This window comes from Rhinolophus hipposideros, assembly GCF_964194185.1.
Source record: "Rhinolophus hipposideros genome assembly, chromosome: 20".
NCBI lineage: Eukaryota > Metazoa > Chordata > Mammalia > Chiroptera > Rhinolophidae > Rhinolophus > Rhinolophus hipposideros.
Window position 1 is genome coordinate 6,167,313 of NC_138066.1, and position 25,688 is coordinate 6,193,000.

General features: G+C 38.9%; 1 protein-coding gene across 6 annotated transcripts in view; it reads right to left on the bottom strand.

The window, feature by feature from the left end:
• The window catches only part of MYOCD (myocardin), a 90,365-nt gene that overhangs the window by 38,994 nt on the left and 25,683 nt on the right, over positions 1 to 25,688 (bottom strand). For 4 of the 6 annotated variants that reach the window (XM_081027798.1, XM_081027797.1, XM_081027796.1 and 1 more), the window contains exons 2-5: positions 18,305 to 18,370; positions 8,037 to 8,092; positions 6,482 to 6,557; positions 3,435 to 3,596 (exon numbers count right to left, since the gene is read on the bottom strand). In XM_081027798.1, coding sequence (XP_080883924.1) covers positions 3,435 to 3,596; positions 6,482 to 6,557; positions 8,037 to 8,092; positions 18,305 to 18,370 — 360 coding nt within the window. The remainder of the gene's footprint in view (positions 1 to 3,434; positions 3,597 to 6,481; positions 6,558 to 8,036; positions 8,093 to 18,304; positions 18,371 to 25,688) is intronic. The other 2 variants (XM_081027801.1, XM_081027799.1) reach the window with 1 other exon arrangement.

Sequence of the window (25,688 nt, forward strand, 5' to 3'; positions counted from 1 at the left end):
ATGGCCTGTGAGCCTGCTGTCTTTTTGTAAATAAAGTTTTATTAGGACACAGCTATATCCATGTTTTTACTTATTGCCTATGGCATCTTTCATACTACAACACCTGAACTGAGTAGTTGTGACAGACAGCTTAGATAGCTTGGCTTCTTTACTATCTGGCCCTTTAGGAAAAACTTTGCCATCGCTGTTCTAGGGGATGGTGGAACAGTAAGACTGCAGGGGACTGTTGTGCTTGAAAGAGTTGCCATTGAGAAAAACCCTCTCTGGACTGTTTATGAATAAGATACACTTCTATTGTGAAACTGCTGAAATTTTGTGATTTATTTAGCAGCTACCTTTATTGCAACTCATAATGAAAGGGAAGAAAAATCTCAAATAAGAGACTAATGATTTCTAGAAAAAAAAAATCTATGTAGAATTTTTTCCAGAAATGCAAGGTGATTAGGAAAGATAGCAATATCCCATTACTAGGTCAAAAAAGAAAATCCATGTAACCATCTTTTTATGCATATTGAAAGCATTTTAAAAACAGCATTCATCTTATAAATTACTCTTAGTGGAATAGGATAGAGAAATACTTCCTTACATAGTAAAAGCTAATATCATATATAGAGGTCAATGACTAGAGAAATTCCCATTTATGATAAAAACAAAAACAAAAATAAATGTTATAGTCAACATTCAACATAACATAGCAAAAAACATAACATATGTAACAATGTAATACTGCTTTTTAAGCACCAGCAACGTAACAATAATAATAATTTTCTACTATGTACTATATTAATAATTATTAAACTATGTAATAAAATATTATCTATTGCATAATATAAAATAATATACATTATATGTGCTTTGTATAATTTATACATGTAATTTTACATATGATATACATCCACATGATATAAATATTTTACATGCAATAAAATATATTTAACTTGATTTTTATAATATGGTATATTGTACTGTATAATTTGTACAAAATTCATATAATTTACAAATACAAATATATAATGTATAATTTATAAATAAAACATGAAAATCACATGTACTTTATGTTATGAATATTCTGTATGTAATTTTTAAAATTATATTAATTATATAATATACTAATAAAACCATAATGTTACTTTTTGAGTTATCAGCCAGTGCACCAAGGCAGAAATAAAAATGAATCAGGATGCAAATTTTCATTATTTGCAGACAATATGATCGTGCACCTAGACCATCTAAGGTATACTGAGAAACTATTGACACTATTAAGAAAATATTCAAAATTACAAAATAAATGTGCAGAATTAATAGGTTTCCCATATGTCAGCAGTAATTGACTTAAAAAAAATGCCATACTACGGAAACTAAAAGGAGACTTAAGTAGGTGGAGAGAGATACTATATTTTTGCCTCATAATTAATATATTTTATACATATGAATTCACCATAAATTAATCTATAAATTCACTGCAATTCCAAATAAAATTCTAACAAGATTGAAATTGGCATGTGATAAGCTGATTTTAAATTTCTCCCAGCATATACTTGTAAAAGTAGCCAAAATATATTAGAAAGATCAGACCAATGTAGAGAAACATGTGAAGACAGATACTAAAATGAATTGTAAAATGCATCAATAAAACTGTGAAAAATAAAATTAGACCTTTCTCTTAAACCATGCACTTAAATAATTTCATGTGCACTAAGGACTGAAACATAAAAATGAAGTATATAAATGTTAGAAGACAGTGTAGGTGAATAACTATATTCCTGAGCTAAGAAATGTTTTAAATAAGTAACAAATTCAGAAACAATGAAGAAAAAGATTAATAGATTTAACTATACAGAGATTAAAATCTGCTATCGGTAAAATACACTCTACACACACTCAAAAAGACCAAGGAGAAACTGGTAAAAGGAGGTGCAATACCTATGACAGATGGAGGATGAGTGTTTCACATAGTATATATGACTTTTACAAAGTAATAAGGGAAGAAAATGCCCAGTAGAAAAAAGAGTAGTAACCACAAGTTGCCAGTGATACAAAATCATGTGGAAAAATAAAATCTCACCATAAACCAAAGTATGTAAATTAAAATGAGATCTTTTGCTTAGCATGTAAAAATCAATAATAAATTTACATGCATGGAGTAGAATGTCTAAAAAAGTGATGAAAGATGCCTGATGGAGATCTCTTCCTGTTCTAGATTTTGTCAGAGTCAGTATGGAGATAGTATATGGTTGAGTAAGCTAGTGTAAATTCAAAAGCTCAGGATGATTAGTGTGGTGGGAGAGAGTGAAGAAGACGGTAAGTCATAATGACATATGTAGTGGGCCTGACAGGTTAGCATATTGTCCCTCCTAGAGTTGATATTTTCATATTTACAGGTTCCAAGTACAAAATTCATGTGGCCTTTGAATGGTTAGGTGAGAGCAAGACTTTAGAATGTGCATAATACACTAAATGGTAAGTTTAATAATGAACTTAGTGCTAGATAAAATGAACTTAGTAGTTGATACATACTTTTTGACAATGTGTTTAAACATTTAGATGTGTATTGCTTATGAAATATATAATCCTCAGAGCTCTTTGTGGGCATAATTGGATGAAAATAAGTTTGCCTATGGGAATGTGAAGCTCCCCTTTCTTCCTTCTACCATACTTTTCCCAGGTTCCTTCCCACCACCTCTATGAATGAATTCAGTATGCTCAGGTTGTTGGGTCCATTTGGTCTCAAGTGTTCAAAAAGCCTACAAAATGATTTTGTATAATTTATGATAGAATTAATGTTTGTGTCTCCTCCAAAGTATATGTATTAGGTTGGTGCAAAAGTAATTGCGGTTTTTGCAATTATTTGTAACGTTTTTAAACCGCAGTTTTTTTCGGCACCACCCTAATCCTTCAACCTTTTAGCACACATGAGGGTTGTCAAAGAGTTTTCACATGCTTATATAACCTGAACTTCACTCCAAGAACCTATGAGTTGGGCGGTTATTGTTATCTCCACCTCAGAACGGTGACGTGGTTTTGGGGGAAGCCCCAACACACAGCAGCCAAACTGAGCTGAGAGTTCTGTCTTCTCATTCAGGTCCAGTGCTCTTTCTGCTCTACCAGTCCCTTTCCCTCTAAAGGAGAAAGTCTAAAGACAGCCATCATTCCTAAGTGATGGATGGAACCTTGTAGAGGAGATATTTTGAGGATTACATCAAGTCAGGTTCTTAATCTACTTGACAAAATTGGTCTATGTTTACTTGACCTTGCAGGGTGAGTGGATGGGAATTTGTCCCTCACTTCCAGGACCTCTTGTTATGGGGACAGCCACCAATGGCATGACTCTTGTCCAGGGAGAGGCCCTCACACCCAGGGGCCCCAGCATGTCAGAGTCATGGCAGCCCTCAGATCTCAGAGCACAGACATAAGCATGCCATTTTTTCTCCTACCTTTTATGGCCTCTTTCACAGCGGAATCAACCGGGAGTATGTTCTTCTCCACCAGCTCCAGCGGCCCTGGCCGGAGAGCGATTTTCTCATTGAGATCATCTGCGAGCCGGGCTCTTTTCAGCTTCATCTGAGCAGTTGGAATGGACCTCTCTGCAGTGGAGGCTGAGGGGTTGAAATTAAAAGGATCAGTTCTAGAATTTGAAGTTATTATTATTTTTGCTCCTGGAACTAAACCATTGTGTCACATTGCGCTCTATCATCCTAATCATTTTTTAATGAAATCATCATAATTTCACAAGGATTAGCAGCAAAGACTAAACGCGTCCGCATAAAGGCAAACGAAGACTCGGACACGCAGAGAAGTTAGAGACACTTGCTTTGTGAGGATTTTTGAAAAAAAAATGTGCAATTTGGAGATTCCAGTGCTGTAGCTTGCTGTCCCTAAGCTACAGCATTTGGATGCAAATCCTCTCTGTATGTTCCCTGGCACTGCTGAGCATACAGTAAATATTATCTCGTATCATAATTAGTTGTAGTAATATGATTTCTTAACGCTTTTATACTTGTCAATGTGATACCGACTGATTCAAATGTCCTGGTCAGTAGTAAAAGAAAAAGAATTCTTTTCAAACCATTATTTAATTAAACAGACAGATTTTAAAAATTGGATTTATCCAACAGGCAGTGTCTGATCATTTAGAGGGTGAGAAGGTCACTAACCGAGCCCCAAATTACCCCTAGGCTCTTCTTTCAATTAGGCCCTGATTTATTTCTGTGGAAGAACTTGGAGGAGACTCTAGTTACCCAGGTGTTGCTATGAGGCAGACCTGGAAGTTAAGATTCCTTAAGAGTTTGCAGCTATACTCTCAACTTTGCAAATTTAGAAGGTGAGATACTTATGGACCCCATTGTTCTGTTATTATCAACCTCCTAACCCAGGCCTAGTGTCTGATCTCGAAATCTCCATACCAGTAGAGGTCCAGGGATGTCTAATTGTTGCAATCGGTCAGACTTATCTACAAGCTGTGTTTGCAAAGCACTTGATGTGAGATGGAAAAATCAATACTCCAGACCAAAGAATGGGAGTGCATAAGCCTAAATCCTCTCTGAATCACCCTGGGGTCATTGCAACAATCACTGCAACGGCTTCTAGCTGGACCTCCTGATTCAGGAATCTTTCTGATTAAGCTTAACACAAGATTAAGCTTCAGGAACACTCCTTTCTTGCATCCCCCTGAAAGGTGCTCTTCTCCTTCCAAGTCTCCTGTTCCTGTTTTGTCAGTCAGCTTGCCACAAACTGAATCCACCCCTTTCATGACCTAAGATTCTCCATCCCCAAACTTTGTGTTCTTCCTTCTGTCCCTGTGTCTTACTGAGTTCACCTTTGTACCTTTGTTACTTAGTGTCCTCACTCTGGAGTCCACTCTACCTCAACGTCCTACTCATCTTTCAGGTCTCAGCATAAAGCTTCCTAACGCCTCCTGTTCTTACATATCCCTTTAACTGTGACTGCCTCTAGCAGTTACAAACATTGGCCCTTAATCTTATTTTGCTGCTTCAGAATTGAAGGGCACTGGTCCTTTTGTATCCAGCAGATCCTTGGTGCTCCAGGGTGCTAATTTCCAATTGCTGTTGCAGAGAAGAGAGGATTCCAAAGGAATCACTACAGGCACACACCTGAACTGGAGGCCACTGTGGTTCACCTCCTGATATTTTAATTCGAGATTGTAATGATGTAATAACATTTCTTATGCTTTTTTGATTATACTATTGCTACGTACTTATTGCCATTAATGTGGAAAATGCTAAAAAAAAAGTATACAAAAGACAAAGAAAGCATCAGGAAACTCTCCACTTAAAATCAACTGTTTTTAATAGGTGGGTGTCTTTTTAATTATTTATATTTATTGGTAGGGGTATATTTTTTTATCACAGAATCTGACTGTAAATACAGTTCATGTATATGTTTTTTTCTTCCCTGAACTTGATTGTAAGTAGAGTTTTGTTTTCCTTAGTTTTTTCCACTGTGTAGTGGAAAGGTGTTTAGCTCACCTTGTAAGCCTTTTCTTATTAAATCATTATTCTTCTAAAGCCTTATTTGCAGTGGTTGCAAGGTATTCAATCATATGATTGATGCATAATTTATTCAGCCCGTCCCCTATTGTTGGACATGTCACTGTTTGCAATGTTTTCACCACCTAAGGTAATTCCATATTAAACATCATTGTACATAAATCTTTGTACGTCTGATTATTTCCTTTTGATGAAATACAGCATACCTCATTTTATTACGCTTTGCTTAATTCACTTCATAGACGTTGTTTTTACAAATTGAAGGCAAGACCTTCCACCACCAGAAAGAGTACAACTCACTTTATTGCAATACTTGCTTTATTGTGGTGGTTTGGAACTGAACCCAAAATATCTCCAAGGTACGCCTCTACTAGAAACTTATTACTGGGCTAAAGGATGGACACATTTTTAAAGGAATTTGATACACAGAGGGTGTCAAAAAATGTATATGCATTTTAAGAAAGGAAAAAACTGTATTAAAATTGTAATACTCAATACAGACCGATAACAAAAGATGAATACAAATCATACGTGTACATTTTTTTGACACCCTCGGTATGTTGGACATTCCCTAAGTGCTCAGAGAGAGTTAGGATATGACACGTCTAATACTGAAACCCCAAATCTGTTATCTTCTCAGTCATTATGTGGTTTCCCAATTTGATAGTCTACATGGCCTAGAATGACTAAATGTTCAAAAGTATCACTTTCTTTGTCTTGTTCTTTTGTGGTTTTTGGTTTATATACCACATATCAGTGAAATCATATGGTTGTCTGCTTTTTCTGTCTGACTTGTTTCGCTTAGCATTATACTCTTAAGATCCATCCATGTTGTCACAAATGTAAAAGTACCACTTTCTAATGGCAGAGGATCTTTTCTAAGAGGACTCAGCAACTATAGAGAGCCAAAGAACTCTGACCAAATGGCCCACCCTTTGGTGGGCACCCTGGAGTATGAGTTTGGGCACCCTTACCCTGTAGTATGTGCATATTAACCAGGTCTGCACGGTCGGGCCTGTTTCTGACCTTGCGCTTCAGGGCGTCTTCAGTCTGGGTGCACAAACATAGAATAAATTCTGTTATCAACCGCATACAGGTGAATCACCTAGTCTCAACTTTCAAAGAAACCCGATTTCTCTTAAACGGGGAAAGCATTCTGTTTATGACAAATGGAACATGCAAATATCTCTGGTCTGCTACATTTTGATACAGGCAGACTTACCAAAACCTCTCTAATAATTTTAGGATGGAAAAGGAAGATAAAGAGTACATCGGAAGGAAGATAGCTCTGTACATCAGAGCTATAAACTTAAAGGTCAGGCAGGTACATGTTGGTAAAATATTACTAAAACTGTGATGATAATAAGCTGCTTGTATTATAGTCAATCCTATTCCATTGCCTTTTCAAACTGCCACATAATTAACTAGGGTTCAAGATGAAATATAACCTACGTCCATCTGCTATAACATGACAACTTATATCCTTCTCCCCTTTAGTCACTTGACTTCTCTCTTAAGACATGTGAAAATGTAAAGCCTGCAGAGTCCGACCAATCATGAAGTTGGAAGGACACTTAGAGACAGATCATTTACTGAGTCTCATTGTCTTCTTGGTGACGCAGCTGTCTGAGGGGCTGATGTGGGCTGTGGCAGGGCCACAGCTGGACCTCAAGTCCCTGACCTCTAGTTCTTCATTTTTATCTTATTATCATGAATCTCCTATTTGGCCCCTGAGAGAGGTCTGGGGATAACTCCAGTTCCAATGAAAGATAGTTATTCTCCAGGGAGTAAAAACCACAGCCTATCACTAGCACCTCTGAAGAGTTACAGAGCTCTGCTCCTTTCTCCACCCACAGACTGGTTGCAAGATTCGGACTCTTAGACAAAGAAATCCCAGGAAAAAGACACCTCCTTTGCATTTCCTTCTCATTTACAGTGCTGATGCTTGCTAAACAGTCTTTATATTACCGATAAGTTCAGGTGGCAGAGATTTACGCTGAAGGTGCAGAATATATGCCAATTCCCCCCCAAATGCCAAAAAAACAAACCAAAAAAAACACACAAAACAACAAAACAACAACCCAGAAACAGAAAGAGATAAACTCAATGTCTTTTGCCTTAAGTAACTGCAAACAAGCTCTGTATCCACAGGCCCTCCCTTGCCACTGAGTTGCATTTAAAGAGTCTGCTTGTTGCTAAGAAAAAACTGTAATGAAAGGTGAGGCAGCTTGCAAACCAACTTGACTTCCCTTTTTCAAGTCTGTTTGACTTCTACTGCATCCTTGCAGTGATCTCCTCAATGTCAGAAAGACTGGGGACATTCTTTAAGCTAAAAAATAGCAGTTTCAGAGCTAGTAGTTGATCCCATATCCACAGTTTTCAGTTCATAGGTGTAAGATGTGGGGGCAGAGAACTGGCAAATTGCTTCAGTTTGCTGTAGAAATTCTACCTGCTTTAGCCAAAGCTTAGCCGGCAGAGACCCATACCCTGGAGTCAAGGTCAGAAAAAGCACAGTTCGCAAAAAATTACCTTGTCACCATCCGAATGTTTTCTTTGCTCATGGAATATAGTTGGACTTTTCAGGGCTGAAACAGAGAGACAAAGATATGAGCAGCATGGGTTTTGGGGCTCTGGGCAGCATGGCAGCATTTGCTGGTGCGCTTGCTGAGCTGTGCATAGTATGGATGTGGTCACCTTTACGAGGCCACAAGCAACGGAAGAGCGAAGGCCGGGAGGACACCATCTTCCCTGAAGCCACAGGATACAGAGGAAAGTGGAATTTAGGCCTAAAACAGGAGGAACAGCAGAGGCAGATGCGACAGGAAGAGAGATGGCAGCAACAGGGCATTCCAAGTTCATGAAGAAATACAGGTGCCTCTGGAAAACTGGGGACAGAAGTAATACCCTAGTTGGAAGGGGAGCTGTAGACTGGGGTGATACTTTCTTTGATACATTATTGTAGGAAAGGACTTGTACCTTGAGTGTAGTACGTGGCTGATTGGTAGGAACATGCAACTAAGGGTGTTGAGTGAGAAGCACAGAATCAGACTTGGAGGGCTGAAAGGGATCTTGGAGATGGTGAAATATAACTCCAACCCTGAACAGAATAGAGAGACTGAGGCCCACAGAAATTGGTTGACTTGCCCAGGGTCACATAGTTAGGGCCAGGATCCGAGGTCCTCTGACAACCTAACTTCTTTTAAAGTGTGATGTTCAAAATATGAAGCAGTGGACACAGGCACCGGTCAGTCATAGAACACAGCCCCTGTAAATGACCTGGACTGAATGCCAGCCTCTATTCTTTCACTGTTTACTGTCCTTCCTCCTCACCATCTCATAGCTCCTCTTCATGATGACTTAGTAAAATCTTTTGACTTAGCTCAGAAGTAGACCATCATTCAGCAAAATTCTACATTGTTTTTAAATTAGTTTTCCGGATGCTCTGGAACAATGTCAATCAGGAACCACAAACAATCACTTTTCATTATAAGTGGTGAGGTGGATCAGAGGTTGCACAAGTGCACTGAAAACTTCTCTGAATTGTAAGTCCGGACAAGTTGATGAATCACACGATCCAGAGTTTTACTATTACTCCAACAGATGTCCACTCTTAAGCTGTAGGCCATGAAATATTCTTCTAAACTTTGACTAGCATAAAAGACTGGGTTTGTAGTCAGATTGGCACTTGGTGTGGATGTGTGTGCGTGTGTGTGTGTGTGTGTGCATGTGTGTCATTCAATTCTTAAAATCTTGCTAAATTTGAGCAATTTTCAGAAGGGCATGCTGGACATCAAGCAAACTCCACTGCAGTCCTGGCAGCTGGTTGACCACGTTATCCTCTACTGAGGACACTGCTTGGGAAAGCATTAAGCATACTCTCGCTAAATCTCCCTGTCTCATCCCAACATTAATAGTGTCGACCAAAGGAACATGCAATGTAGTTCCAGCTGGCTGCCTTGTGCAAAGTGTACTAGGCAAGCATCCTTCTCCTTATTCTGAGCAGAGATTAAGAGGCTTCTCTTCTTATAGGAAAAAAGCAATTGAATATGTTGCTTGAATATCACATTTCCTATTGGTCTAACACCAGTTGCTCTTAGCTGCTTCTACTCTTAAAACGGACTTCTTTGCAAAACCTGCCGTTTCGAATGGCCCTTCTTCCTCATCCCCCTTTTGTCCTCACTCAGTGGCTCTGAGAAATCATCTGGAGCAATGAGTAGTTCCACTGCGTTGCGGATTTATTTTCTCTGATTTGGGTCTGGTCACCAACTTAGTATGGAGGCTTGCCTTTTCCTGCACTGGACCACAGTTGCGGTCTATACTGATGGAGTTCTCAAAGCAGCTCCTGTTTCCCCAGGCAACAAAATTATTTAAGTCTGCTTGAAGTCCACTGGACCCTGGTGAATTTGTACAATCTGAACTGATGGGTCTTCACCTGTATCTTACACTCTGGAGTTCTCTAATAGATATTATATATTGGTGCGGCTTAACCACTTACATAATCCAGAAAAGACATTGATGTTAGTGTGGCCTTATTCAGTGGTTAAAAAGAATAACACGTCCTTTTCCTTAAGAAGCAACCCTTAAGGGAATAGTATGAATGTATCTTGAGATATCTCTTACATTTCAAACTCAATTGGTTTTAATTCAGCTTAATACTTAGGAGGAATTTATCTGGTTCTCTTGTCCCTGAGGCTCTTTAATTCTTTTCATTAATTGTTCTAAGAAACATTGCATTTCCTGTATCTTAGTTTGTAGAGCTATAATTCATCACTTCTTGGTGTTAACAACTCCCCTGTGAAATGATTCATATAGTCCAGTACGCCAATGCCAGGAGCACAAAGGGGTTCTGCAACCTTCTCACACAGGGTGGGAAAAGCTATGCCCGCTTTGCAAGGGCTCGGGCAAAAAGCCAAAAAGGTCCACATGCTGCATTTTACCACACACTGTTCTCCTCAGGGCTTAGGGATGTTATATTGGGGCACTGGCTTGAGGTCACACACTGACGAAAACTACCCTGCCATGGTGCTGTGATTGCCATTCACCTTTTCTGTGACTACAGAGAATGTAGGTTTTGGCCACCTCCCCTGAGGGCCAGCAAACCCACAAGGCACCAGCCCCCAAGCTGACTTTTTGGAAAATACATAAAGGATCTCTTTTGCTGCCAGCCCTGGGAAGATCAAATGGTAACATTTTGTATTTAAGGGACAATGACATTTAAGATTGAAAAGGAACTTGAATTTCTAAATTAAAAAATGTAAGTCAATGTGGTTTCAAATTAAAATATGTTTGTACATCCAGTCAACCACACATCTAACTCATCCCCCTCGGAGGACGATTAATTGCTTCTCACAAGGGAATTCATGTTCTTGCCCCAGAGTTTAGTAATGGGCTGTTCCTATTTCTGTCCCTGTAGCTCCAGCTAATTTGGGTCAGATGTGTGTCTAAACATTTGCTTACTTAGAGTTCAGGAAAAGATCCCAAGATAAGAACGGGCCTCCTGCAGTCCCCTGCTCAGCACTCTAATCTCGTGCCTCCAACGGGAGCCCAGAGGAAGGAGAAAATAGGTCCTGGGGCACAGAGAAATCAGTTAAGGAGAGGGGCCTGACTCTCTAGCACGGGGTGGAGTGCCTGGTGTCCGTAGCAGTGTTACCACTGATGAGAATCAAGAGGCAGAATCAAAGAGCAGGTGAATTGGGGCAGCAACTGGAGCAATGGTCTCAAAGTGCGGCCCCTGGAAGAGCCTCTTCAGCATCACCTGGAAACCTGTCAAAAAATGCCAATTCTTGCCCCCCCGCAACCTACAGAGTCCAAAACTCCAGTTGTGAGGGACCCCAGGGTCTGTGTTTTAACAAGTTCTCCAGGTGATTCTGATGCCCAAGATTGAGAACACTGCTTTGGAGTTTACAAGCCCAGTCGGTCCTGATTTGAGATCCTTGGGAATCTGGGAGTTCAAAAAGGGAGTAGTGATTTCTAGGTGTGATTTTCAGTATTTCAAAAAGCTGGGGGGAAAAAGGTATTTGCCCAGAAAAGGGCTGCTTGGGTGAATGGAACTGTCACTTTTCACTGTTGCTGCCTAGAATCATAACAACTTGGTTTAGTGATGGTTGTTCTCGTGAAAAAGCACTGGGTGGTAAATTTATGTGCCATTAATTAATCAAAAAAATATGGATTAATAATTTATATACGAGTATGTAGGGTTCTTTGGGAGGAAAACAAAATTATTTGAAGCATAGGATGTATGGCAGTGATGGGTATAATTCAAACAGTCTTCGGTGACTAAAATTTGGGGAACCATCCATTTGGGCTCTGTCCTTGCTTTACCATCTATTTTTGGTATGATCTTGACTAAGTTTGGTAGTTTTCCTATGCTCTCAGTTTCCCACTTATAAAATGGGTTGAGTAATGCTTGTCCTCTCACTGCCTTGCTTTTATAGACAAATTGGATGATGAGTATTTTTCTTCTAAGCAAATGGGATACACGCCATACATAAGTGACAATGCTTTGGAAATTACATTCTCTCTTTAGGTTGGCTAAGTGGCCTATTCAGTACCTAAAGATAATCTTAGGGGTCTGAAGAGAGTGCATTTTCCCAGGGTAGCTTTGTAATATTTTAGACCTGGCTTGTGCAATTGGAGAAGTTGATACAACATATCTGGTGTGACCAAAAGATAAGGTGAATGTTTAAATAAAAATAATTTATTGCAGTAAAAGACACATTGCCTTTCATCCCCCTCAAAACACTCCCCCTCGCTTTGAACACACTTATCCCATTCCATTCTTGCCACTTTCTGAAGCAGTTCTGGAAGTCCTCTTAAGTAAGTGTCTTTAGTTGCACTGTTGTGGCTGCCTTAATGTCCCGGATGTTTTCCTTTCATGGTCATTTTGACTTTGAGAAAGAGCCAGAAGTCTCATGGTGCCAGATCCAATGAATAAGGTGGGTGAGGACACACTGTAATGTTTTTATTTGACAGAAATTGCTGTACCGGAAGCGATATGTGATATGGAGCATTGTCATGATGGAGGAGGAAGTAAAGACACTCACAAAAGAGGACTTTCAGAATTGGTTCAAAAGTGGCAAGAATGATGGGATAAGTGTGTTCAAAACGAGGGGGAGTATTTTGAGGGGGATTAATGATAATGTGTCTTTTACTGTAATATTTTTTAAAATTTAAACATTCACCGTATTTTTTGATCACACCTTGTGTGTGAACACTTTCGAATCTCAGAAGAAGGGTACAGAGACACACTCAAAGTATGCCTGTAATGATTGGTTTACTAGTTTCTAAGGAACAAGAAACCAGAAAATTGAAGAAAAAAGGGTGAAGAGAAGGAAGTTAGGATTGTTGACCCAAATGGGTTTGCCATGAAAATCTAGGAGGCCTTTTCTTATCTCCAAATTTGAGAGGTTAGAAAGAAGGGAAGAGGCAGATAGATTAAAACCCCTGTGCGTGTCTGCTCAAACAGCCAACAGTGTGTGGTAGGGTGCTGTAGGGAGAAGCCAAGTCAAATGAAGGCACTGAGAAAAGGAAGATAGGCTTTGCCCAGTCAACTTCTCAAAACTAGCATGAAGCTGCATGTGGTGTGGGACGGGAATTGCCCCAGTCATTCTTCTCACTATGCAGGTGGAGTATCACAGAATTCAGGGATTTACCAAGGCTTTGCAGTAAGTATGTGGCTGTTGTGGCTTGGATTAGTCTGCAAAACAAATAAAGGCAGCACCATTCATAGACAGCTCATTGTATCTTTAAATTCATTTACATTGATCAGATCATGGAACCAAAGCTGCACAGACATTTCATTCTGGCCAGCGGTGGCTTTCTCTGAGTCTCTGTGGAGCAGTCACAGTCTCTCTGGGTCCCACCCCCACCCCTGCCCCCAGTCCAACACAATCCATTTCAGTTCTCCACTCCTGTTTTCTGCATTCTAGGAAAATAAGCTAAATGCTCCCTCCTTTCCCCTGGGTTCATATAGATTAGCCCCACTTTTCTAGCAGAGGGAGAGGGAAAGAGAAAGTAATTTCTTTCCTTCAATCCTCCCGGATACCAACTCCCGTGATGTGGCATCCAATATTGTTAATGGGAACAATTAAGCAGGGGTGATTTGCGGCCTCTTCTAGACTATAAGCACTTTGAAACAGAATTCATGTCTGATTCTTCTGTGCTCTACAGGGCTGTTCTCACACCAGAAGGTCAAAATATTTACTGAATTGCTCTATGATCATTAACTGCATCTAGTCCATAGAGCTGATCATCCTTCTGCACTAAAGCTTCTGAAGTAATTGGAATAAAGTGGTGTCATTTAAGATTCTACGCAGGAGAGTAATGCCTGAGGAAAAGAACTGTAGGTGAGAAATTTGCATGAGAAATGATGAAGAGATCCAAGCCCCATAGGTCTACAAAGCCAGAAGGCTCACTTTGTGCTCTGTCCTACAGACATGAGAAAATAGGGAGCCTTGAGGTCCTCTTGCAGCCAAGAAGGGAAGGGCAGTGAAACCATTCTCTTTGATTTCTAGTTGATGATGACAAAGTAGGCAATATGAAGTCTCCATTTTGAGATTCAGAGATAAGAACTTGGAAATAAGTCCAAACAATAAATTCTTAAATATTTCTTAAGTTATCTTCAAGGAGATAGTTACTAAGATTTTATGACTATTTTGAAAGTGTGAATTCCACAATTGATATTATAAGTGTAAAAGCAATCTTAGAATCTGGCTGAGGCCCATGCTCCTGGCCTGAGAACCCTTTTCCCACTGGTTGAAGTTATTCTAGGGGTTTAGTGCTGGCCTCAGAACTACCTCCCGCCTTCTTGATTCAAAGTCAAGGGACGATGCCTTTAAATTCATTCAAAGCACCTGATGGGAAATCCTAAACCCATAATGTGTACAAATAAGAAATAGGTAAATGCTTAAGAAAAGTGATTAAGGGGGATTATAAAAGAGAATTTGTCCATAGTTGCTGTGGACTCTGTGTTACTCATCCGCAAACACAAAACCTGTAGGATGCGGGACCAAAAAGAAGGAAGGAATTCAATGCAATCCATTTGGACTCGTTTCACTAGTCAACTGAAAATTATACATGGTTTGGTTCACTGGAGTCAGTGGGGGCAGAAACCTTCAATTGATTTAACCATCAGTTTGGCATGCAGTTAAAGTGAGATCTGCCATATAGCTAAGTCAGTGGCATTCTTCATTAAATTTTGGTCACGGTGAAGCAAAGATGATGATGTATTACCTAAAGCCACTTCAAAATCCATTGGTTTGTCTTTTTTTTTCCCATATACCTACATCATCTATCATCTATCTGTCTGTCTGTCTGTCTGTCTGTCTATTTATCTATCATCTATCTCTAGCTGAATTTTCTGGCCACAGAATGCTTTATGGTAGAAACTTAAGTAAGTGCTTTAAAAGTTCAAGTGATTCCTTTTGAATATTTGAGAAAAGAGCCCTGCTGTTTAGGGATCAGAACACACAAGCTTTGGCCTCAGCCCTGGCACAATGCACAATAGGAGGTGGTTGCATTTTTGCAATGGACAAACCCTTGAGATGTAACCTAAAGTCAAACTCAAGACTAATTCTGCCAAAGGACAGCAGTTGTTTCTGTTGACCCGCTAAAAACAGTAGTGCTATACAATAATAACATAAGGGCAACTCACTTGGTCATCAGTTTTCACTTTAGGCAATTTATGACATTTTAAAATGTGGGGGAGGATTGCAATTATTTCAAATGTTATCAATAAAGATTTTTATTAATAATTTTATTGTGCATGCACTTAAATTCTCACAAATCAAATCTGCAGAAAATAGAACCAGATTGGGACCTGGCTTTGGGATGTTTGAAAAATCTCTTAGGCCTTCTCAACCTCGGTTTTATGAACATTAAAGACAATGGGGTTCGAACTGGGTCAGGCGTTTTCAAACCCTATTTTGAAGAGAACCAGCTCTCTGGGGAGGATAATCAGGGGGTATCCAGAAGGGATGGGGGAGCTGAATAAATGGGGCAGAGGCTTCCCACCCTGTTTCAGCCAGTGCATACATACACAATATAAGATATCTTTAACAATTAAAAAAAATTGAAAATCATGGAATTAGATGATTTCTAAGATCTATCAGCTTTTCTTCCTTCCATTGCATCCTTTTCCTTCTACCTTTTCTCTTTTATTCTGTTTCAAAAAGTTCAAATCGTAGGATGAAGAAATCAAAAGCCCTCTTGTGGAACATAACGAGAGCCACATTGAATTATACTTATGTGTATTTTTGTCACCTTTTCACTTAAAATCTTGGGTTTCCCTGTAAGACTGTCTTGCTCACTGTTGTGCCTCGAGTATCTGGCTCATCACCTTGCATATAGTCTGGTTTATAATGAAATGTGTTGCATTTGATGGAATTGAAAAGACCTTGAGACTGTTGTCTCCTGTTTCCTCTCTATGGGTTGCATTTACACATGTACCCTTAGGTGCGTGAGTAAACAGGCTTCTCTGAACAGCATTAGACGGAATGTTTAATCTTTGATTGTGTTGAAGGCGCTGGCATCTCCTCCCTGCCCCCAATCTCTTGGCAGGTAGAGATTCCTCCTAGATCGAGCTTTCTAAGAAGAGCTAAGTAGTCACAGTTTGTCCAGGCTGGGCCTGCAGTGTGTGCCTGCTGTGGCTTTGACCTTTTTCCACAGCAGAATCTATAACTTTGGAAAACCTAGATGAGAGGAAGAGGCTCAAAACTAAAGAAAAGAGATGGTGCTTAATTAACCTTTATCATTTTGCTAAATTAAAAGGAAAAACTAATTTCCTACTCAGAGAACTTGTTCCAGTAATTATCTTAATGACACAATGGACTATGGATATAAAATTTCTGTCAAGCAGTATTTTGTTAATATGTACATTATTCAATTCTGGAAAACCTAGATAACAAAATATATCCCCATTGGACCCTACTATACACATGGACATTTTGTTTACACAACTTACATAGAAGTGTGTTTTAAAAATCTAACATAGGATTAATTCCTATCTTTATTAGGTGTTTTTACTGATTCCCAGAGATTTAATCCCATTAACCTCAATAAATAAGTAAGTAAGTAAGTAAATAAATAAATAAATAAATAAATAAATAAATAAGTTTATTCTCATCCAAATGCCAGCTGCAAGACCCAGGCTCAGAAAATTGAAGCATATGGATTGAACTTTACATTGGTTGTACGCAACTTGAGCTGACTTTGGTCCTGGTTCTATCCCCTCCATTTGCCTTTCTAAAATTAAGGAAAAGAAACACCATTGCAGAGATGGATTACTTTTATACTATTCAAGTCGATGGCTCATCACATATTTAAGGGTACATGGCACCGACTGTGGTCTGCTGAAACGATCCTAGTGGGCCTGTACTTTTCTACAATCTTAATAAGTAATTCTTCAAGATAATGGTTAAACCAATTAGATTCTACACATTAGTGACAGGATTCCTAAAAAGACTGGTTTGGTCAGCTTTGAGTGAAGTTCCACTTATCTAACCTGAAATCTGCAGACCTTTGGTTGGTCTCTCTTCTGTCTTAAGCACCTTTACAGGTGAGCTGACTAAGAGCAACAGGCCACACACAGACTTGCTTCTGTGGCTTCTCATCATAGTTATACATGTGGTTTAAGCAACTTTTAAATTGCAGGGTGAGCTGTTTCTTTTGTGCTTAGCAAACCTCTAAGAAAGTTATTCCACTATAAGGCCACTTGCTGATTACTGTTTGTAGGACTCAGTCATTTAAAAAAAACAAAGCTACTCTTGGGGGGTGGCCGGTTAGCTCAGTTGGTTAGAGAGTGGTGCTAATAATAACACCAAGGTTGCGGGCTTGATCCCCTTATGGGCCACTGTGAGCTGTGCCCTCCTTAAAAAAAAAAAAAAAAAATGCTATTCTTGAAACACAAAGGAAAAAGCTTGAAAAATTCTTAGCTCTGTTTTGGCTCTGAAGCACTCTATGCTTAAAAAATTTTTAGACCTTGGCTCATAGAGCTCTAATATTACAAACCGCGGGACATTTTATCAAGGGCAAACTTCCACTTGTTTCATATTAAATTCTGAGGTACTAGTCATGACAGAGATCTGGATTTTTGCAAGTGTCATTATGGATATTCATTTTTAAATTCCGTTGGGAGAGGAAGTTAGAAAACATGACCCAAAGGAGCTTAAACTGTGACTTCATTCACCCAGAGCACCCTTTTAGCTATTTCTATAATTACCAAGAGTTAGCTTTAATTGCTAAATTGGTAGACAATTTCAAATATATCTTCTAAAAGACATGATAATCCTTCTTTGACCCAAATTATGGCCAGTAATTCAATATTATACCATTTCGGCTAGATGGTATTGCTACTCAGTAATCCAGAAGGGAAGCACGTGACAATATTCAACTAATTGTGGACTCGAGTACCCCAAACAGATGTGAAACCAAGGAAGTGAGAAAAAGATGATGTGATTGATGCTTCTGGAAAGAACAGTGATTATATCTAATTTTAAAAGTAAGAAAGGGATGCCCATGATGATTTGTGTTTACCCTAAAACCAAACCCACTACATTAGAATTTTAAGTACAACCTATATCATTAGTATAGGTTAAGTACAACCTATATCATTAAAGGAAGCCTTTGAGGGTGAGTAGCATTTGGAGCCAAAGATCCAAGGTCTGGGGTTTCCACTGACTTAGAGTCTATCAGGACCCTTGGGCTAAGCAAAAATGACTTTGAGGTGCTTTCCAGCGCCCAAATCACATGGTCCCATGTTAATATGTCAGTAAATATTAATAGGAGACTCAACTACTCACGTGGTATTATGCCTTGGTTAGCCAGTTGCTCCTGGGTCCTTCTCTGCTGAAGCCGTAACTGCAAAACTTAGAAAAGGAAGTGTTAGTTTGCGAGTTAGGCTAAATAAGATCATGATCATTTATATTTACAACATACTATTTTTTTTGCATAGCTCTTCTCATTTTATTTCTGACCAGTTGTGAAAATTTGTGTAAGGCACCTTTTTATTTCTGTTGTAGACATGGAGAAAGAAGAATGAGAGAAGCTGAGGGGGTTTTGCAGTAAGTTGGTAACAACCTAGGATAATAGTCTCCTCTTCGAAGTGAAAGTTATTTTCAGAGCCCCATGCTCCCTCTCTCTATACTATACCACTTGGGAGATAAATGTCACCGAGTTCTTCTGGGAATTGGTTTGTAATTTCAAGAGAAGAGACAGAGCAAAGAAAATATAGGCTTTGGAGTCTAAGATGGGTTTAAATTATCTCTAGCCCCTTCATAGGTGACTTATTCTGGGCAAGACCTCTCTGACCCTCAGTTTCCTGATCTGCAAATGGGAACAATGCCTATCTTGTAGTGTTGCTATTAAGTTTGAAAAAACAATGTAAACAGGTTGCTTAGCAGCCTGTCTGGAACATAAGTTATGTTGATCCTATTATCGTAAGACATGATACTAGGATAGAATCCATGGTAGTAGTATGAGACCCTGGAATCCATTTGTAAATTCATAGAAGGGCTACTGGTGTCATGTTTTGCTTAGAGAAATTAAAACACTGTAAATCATCCAAACTATACTCTGTATTATAAAAATTTATGTTACTATCCATAATACAAATAAATTATATGTCATCTATATGTATATATATATATATATATATATATATATATATATATATATATACACACACACACACATACACAAATAGTAAATATATGCATGATGAGCTTAGTGTTTGTGATTTTTCTCCTTTACCTCACCCCTCTACCCCCAACACATTTATCCTCTTCCTTATGGCTATTCCATTTTCTCAGGGAGGTTCTGAATTCACCATCTTGGTTCTTGGGTTGAAGTTGCTCAGAATCAGCACAGAAAATGCAGACATTTACCTACACTGAAAAAGAAGGGGAATTCCTCAGTGGCTCAAAACTATGCACAATCTATGACAACTGCATGGTAGGGGTAAAGGCAAGAAACTAGGTTAAAATAAACCAAAATAATAATAGCAGCAACTACTTCAGCTGCACTGATCCTTTGCCATGAACAAGGTGCTTTATATGCTAGTGCTAGTGCTTTATATGTGCTGTGTCCTCCATATTCTTACTTGGAGGGAATAATTAGGCTCCCTTATCCACTTCACTCTACTAAAGATCATATTGCAAAGAGAGAGCAATTCAGGATTCTTTTGTGAATAAAATTGTCTTATGATTAGAAAAATAAATAAATTATAAAACCAACGGGAAATTTGTGAGCCAGTTACAAATTTAATACTGACTTGGTATTTGATAATATTAAATAATTATTGTTAATTTTTAAAGATATGATGATAGTATTGTGAGATTTTGCTAAGACTTTATGTTTTAGTGATACATGCCTGTTTATGGATGAAGTCATATGATGACTGGGATTTGCTTCAAAATAATGTGGGAAGGGAGAATGGGAGATTTAGACAAAATAAGAGTATTCATGAATTGAAGCTGAGTGGTAATGAGTACATGGTGATTCATTATACTATTCTATTTGTACTTGTTTAAAAATATCTTCCTTAATTAATTATTTAAAAAAAAAAACTATAAATAATCTATGAGACGTAAAAGGAGTATGCGATTGCACTGGAAAACTACATTCCAAGACATACACAGGTGAGTAATTGAAAGCTGTACCAAGAATCCCCCTTGCTCGGGAGCAGGAGGGGGTCCTTTGCTCAATCTAACAGCGTTTTTAGTTGGGATACCAAAGCAAGAAGTCAACCTCTACCATCTCCTGCACCCCTACCCACATTGGACCAAGCATTGGTTATGGGGGATGGGATTGTCTGTCTGCCGGTGGGACCAGCATCTTGGGAGACACAGGTGTGAGTTTCCAGATTGTTGGCGATACTTAAGAGGGTTAAGAATCCTTCATTGTCTGAAATTAGCAACTGGTCATCCTATGCCTTTCTCCCAATCCCTGAAATCAGATCAAAACACCAGTAGCAGAACATCTCTTTTTCCTGCAGGCTGTGCTCACCTGTGCTTCAGACAATCTAACAGGTATCCACAAGGGCACTTTGTGAGGGTACCATTGAGAATCACCTAACGTTGGAGGAATGTTAGCACCATGAAAGAAAGACTCCAAGAAAGACTCCAAACTTACAATGAAAGAATGTATATTCAAGGTTACAATGTGAACAATGGAACAGGTCTTAGAGACAGGTAAGAACACATTCATTAATTAAAAATAAACTAAACGACCTCACACCCATTAGGATGTATATACAAAGTGTTGGTGAGGCTGTGGAGAAATTGGAACCCTTGCACATTATTAGTGGGAATATAGAATGGTGTAGCCACTGTGATAAACAACATGGCAGCTCCTCAAAAACTTAAAAATAAACTTATTATGTGATCCAGCATTCCCACTTCTGAGTATATATCCCAAAGAAATGAAAGCAAAGACTTGAAGAGATACTTGAACATCCATGTTTGTTATTCACAATATCCAAAAGGTGAAAGTAACCTAAGTGTCTATGAGCAGATGATTGGTTGAACAAAATGTGGATATACATACAATAAAATATTAGTCAGCCTTAAAAAGTAAGGATATTCTGACACATGCTACAACATGGAAAAGTTTGAAGGACATTATGCTAAGTGAAACAAATTACTCACAAAAGGACAAATGTTGTATGAATCCACTTATACGAGGTAACTAGAGTAGTCAAATTCATAGACAGAAAGTAAAATAGTGATTGCCAGGGACTGGGGGATTGAGGAGTATTGTTTTATGGGTATTGAGTTTCAGTTTTGCAAGATGAAGAGGGAGGTGAAGATGGATGGTTGATGATGGTTGCACAACAATGTGAATATATTTAATGTCACTGAACTGTAAACAAAAAAAGTTAAGATGGCAAATTTTATATTTGTGTTTTACTAAAATTTAAAAAAATTAAAATTGCAAGATCAAAGTAAAACTTAGTTCATTAAAATAAATGGATGGCTGAATATCAAATGGATGGCTGAATATTCGAATGAATATAGTTAAAAATGAATTAGTAAGCTGGAAAATTGAACTGAATGTTTCTCTTAGAATATAACACAAAGGGATAAAGATGTGGAAAGCAAAATCAATATGCACTAAATGTGGAGACATTGCAAAATATAGAAAAGCTTCCAGGAAAAAAAATTATCCCTGAGCTAGAGATAACAATTATTAACATTTGATTTGTGTACTTGAGGTCCTTTTCCCCTCAGATTTACATAGAATCATATTATAAGTTTTCCTTCATTAGCTACTTTCTATTAATAATACATCACAGATATATTCCCATGTTATTTAACACCCTTCAAAACATACTATTTTAGTAACTGCATAGCATTTTATTTTTTGGTTCTTCTATAAGTTATTGCACCAAATGCCCATTCTTGGGTATTTAGTTTGTTTTCAATATGTTGCCATGAAAAACAGCAGTGAATGGTCTTTGTGGTTAATTTTGGGCCACATCCTCAATATTACTTTAGGATACAGTGTAGAAGTAGAATTATTTGATTACAGGAAATATCAAATTTGAAGGTTTTGGTGCAGAAGGCAAATACCTCTCTGAAAAGGTTGTCCTGATTCTCTTTTCACTAGTGAAGTATGGCTGAGTTGCCCACTGCCCTTGGCCTTGCTGCTGTTACCACTTGGGAGCTGCTACAATCCTTTCCACTGGAGCTGGTGGTTTGGCTCCAAGCCTAAAGAGAGTGGTCAGAAGGCCAAGGCCAAGATGGCTTGGCAGTGGAATTTGTCCCTGGGTGGCTTCTTCTCCAGGTTTGGCAAAGCTGTGATGCTAGAGGTGGGGCTGGAATGAACACATCCCTTTCTGTGGCTGCTTCCTTCTACAAAGGGAGAGCCCCGATGCTTTGGGCAGAGACCTTGTGCTTGTGAAGCAACCTTTCCCTTTGGGCACAGCTGTCCTCAGCTGTTATGTGGTTTCCTTCCCAAGCTATCTTTTTGTGCTTTGCTGAGCAGCACCTCTCGCCCTGCTTTCAGCCTGCTATGGCCATTTGTGTCTCCAGAGCTCTTGGCAAACCTCCACTGATCCACCGTAGTTAAAAATACTCTGAGAAGAGGGTTGCGTTTTGGCCCATGCCTTCCCCTATTCCCAGTTCTAACTCCCTACCACCTACAAATTACAGGTATTCGTGTAATTTTTTCTTCACTTCCTTTGAGGCCATATGGTCATCTCTGGGTGGTGAAGGAAAGTGATTTCTTGGTGCCTTTTCCATGTCATCCCAATATGTTCTTTTATGGTTCTGGCATTTTGGTGTCAGACTTTGTTAGCTTCTATAATCAAAGCTAATTTATTTTCCCTATTTTCGCCTTCTTTCATCAGAATTGGGAGTCAAATGCTTGCGTTCAAGTTGCCTCTTTACTCAGAAGTCCTGGGCTCTCAATTCTGATTTCCTCATCTGGCTATTCTTATTCAATACTACACTATTTCAATTATTCTAGCCATATGATTGATTTTCATGTCTGGTGGGGAGAATCTTATATTACCCTTTTTAAAAAATACTTCTTGACTACTCTAGCCTGTTCCTCTTCCCCCGCTCCCAGTGAACTTCAGGACCCGAGTAGCAAGTTCCACCACCATCCCAAGCACCCTGAAAGAAGAGGGAATATGTTCCTTTAATATTCTACAATCATAAGTGTAAATGTCATTCATTCAGAGAAGCAGCCCTCTACTTAAGGATTATCAAAGAATATATAGAAACTTCTGGATCAAGTACAGTGCGGGACAAGGAATAGATTCCCCGCATGCAGCAGGGCCGGAGACTGGGTACCCAACTCAAGAGTGGGCGCTAAAATATCTCTACATACCACTGGGTTGCAACCAGAACATGTCACTTGCCCATGCCCAGGAGAAGCAAGGATCAGGGACAACTGCAGAGGTCGCTTGAGAGTTTCAGTTTGAAGATGTGGGAAATATCAGGACTGATGGACATTGTGACATTTCTCTCATCACATAGAAAGCCACTTCTGCCACCTGTATAGAGCTGGTGGGCAGACCTTTCTTGAGGGGAGGCAGCTTAGGGGAAAAAGGTGTTGGGAATGGAAAGCATAGACTCAGCTTTGACTCCACCCAGCTGTGTAATGTTAGGCAAGTCACCACGCCTGAGTCCTAGCCTTCTCATTTGTATATAGTAATGATATAAATATTAATGATAAATCATAATAATAATTTCACAGGATTATTAAGATAGATTTTGCGAGTTAACCACTTTTTAAATTATACAAGACTGTCAAATACCTTTCTGTTTTATATTGATAAGGGTTCCTTCAAGAGAAAGCCCACCCATTTGGTTACAGTTATAGAATCTGAAGAAAAGAAAATGTTAAGTTTCAGTGGGAGCACTAATAATAACTTAAAAAGTCATTGTTGCCTTAAACATCGGCCATGCCCAGGATTGCCAGTCTCTGGGAGGAGGTGGTGCAAATTGGGAAAGAGGAATTTGTAGGAATCTGGTAGGAAAAGGGCACTGAAGATACAGGGGTTACACAGTATGTAGAGTGAAGTGGGAAAAGCAGAAGACAGAAAAAGGAGTGAATAGAAGAAGGTGACTCATTAACTCAACCAAGATCACTTCTTTCATCTTCCTGTTCATTTCCTGTATTTCTTCTGCCTGTTTCTCTGGCATTGATAGAACTGAAAAGTGCCAGTCTTTGGGATAGATGTTTTCACATAAATCATCTCACTTGAAACTTCCGACAAATCCGGTAAGAATATGAATTATTATCCCATGTTACAGCTCATAAGGCCCAGAGGGTATAAATATCTCATCCAAGGCCATAGAGTTAGAAGTGAGAGAAGCAAATTTCAAACCCATGACTTTGGACTCTAAAGTTTTGCCTTGGTGCAAATTCCAAATGGAACTATTTGGATGATAAAACAATAACTTTTGCCATGTCATATCTTGTGTTTCAATGTATTTTGCCCATTTGGGGAAGGGGGCATTCTTTTTAAGTGAAGAATCAGGAGCCACTAGAACATAAGAAACATTTCATGCTACCTCTCTCCTAGGTAAACTTAACATAAGGGACACTCAACTCAGCATCACTGCTCACAGTGTCTCTATAGCAACTGTCATGTCGGGTACCATTCTCTTTCTGGAGCCAACAGGCAACTGGGTGACTGTTCTGACACAGGTGATGGGCCCTGTGAGTCTCCAGTTAGGGAGAAGCTCCTGAATGCTCCCAGGCTCTGATGGTATCACACAAAACTGTTGCCATGGTTTTGATGAGAAGTATTGCTTTTCTGAGGATTGCAAAACATTTTATGTTCCAAACCCATGCTCGCTCATTCCTGACAGAGTGGAAAATGTGTCTCCTTGGCTGAAATGTTCCTCTTGAGTCCAGCCCAAAGATGACATTTTTAGGAAAGTTTGAGAAGAATCCTGTGGCTGTTACTGAGTCACGATAGAGTGGAAATGGATCTTTTCTATTTAAAGAGTTTTGTGCTACTGTTTGAAAATGTCACATTGCTAGGGAACGGTGGAAATGGAAAACTTTCCATTTGCCATCAACAAAGAAAGAGCATTACTGAATGTGAAACAATGGAGTTGAAGAGAAGTTCTGTTACCTGTCTGACTGAATAATGGATTGAAGGGAATTTAATTTAAGATTATTGGTCTGAATAAGCTCGGTGCTCTAGAAAGGGATCACTCATTTGGAATACAGCACATGTAATTCTAAACTCCACTTGGCTACTTGTTACTTAGGCTGCTCCCAGAATATCTCTGGATCTCAGTTTCAATATAAACCTAAAGAAGAGATTAGATTAGATTAGATTAGATTAGATTAGATCAGGATTTCCCATTTACCTGATATTAAGAGTCATCTGGGGCCTGAAACAAACAAACAAACAAACAAATAAAAAAAAAACACCACCATTTCTTTGGTCCCTGTCCTGAAGACTATAGTCTAGTAGGTCTGAAACATATTGAAATATATTTCCAGGAAATTCTGAGGAAAAAAACTCGTTTTGAGAAATAGAAATATGCAAAGGTATTATGTGCAAAAATGAGACCGCACTTTAATACTGTTTTGTGCCTTGCTTTTTTACTGGTAATATACTATTACTTTTTGGAGAGGTGTGTATATGTAGACTCTCATTTTTAGCGGCCACCAAGTATTTCATCATGTTCCAGTATCCTTTTTAACCGATCCCCTTTT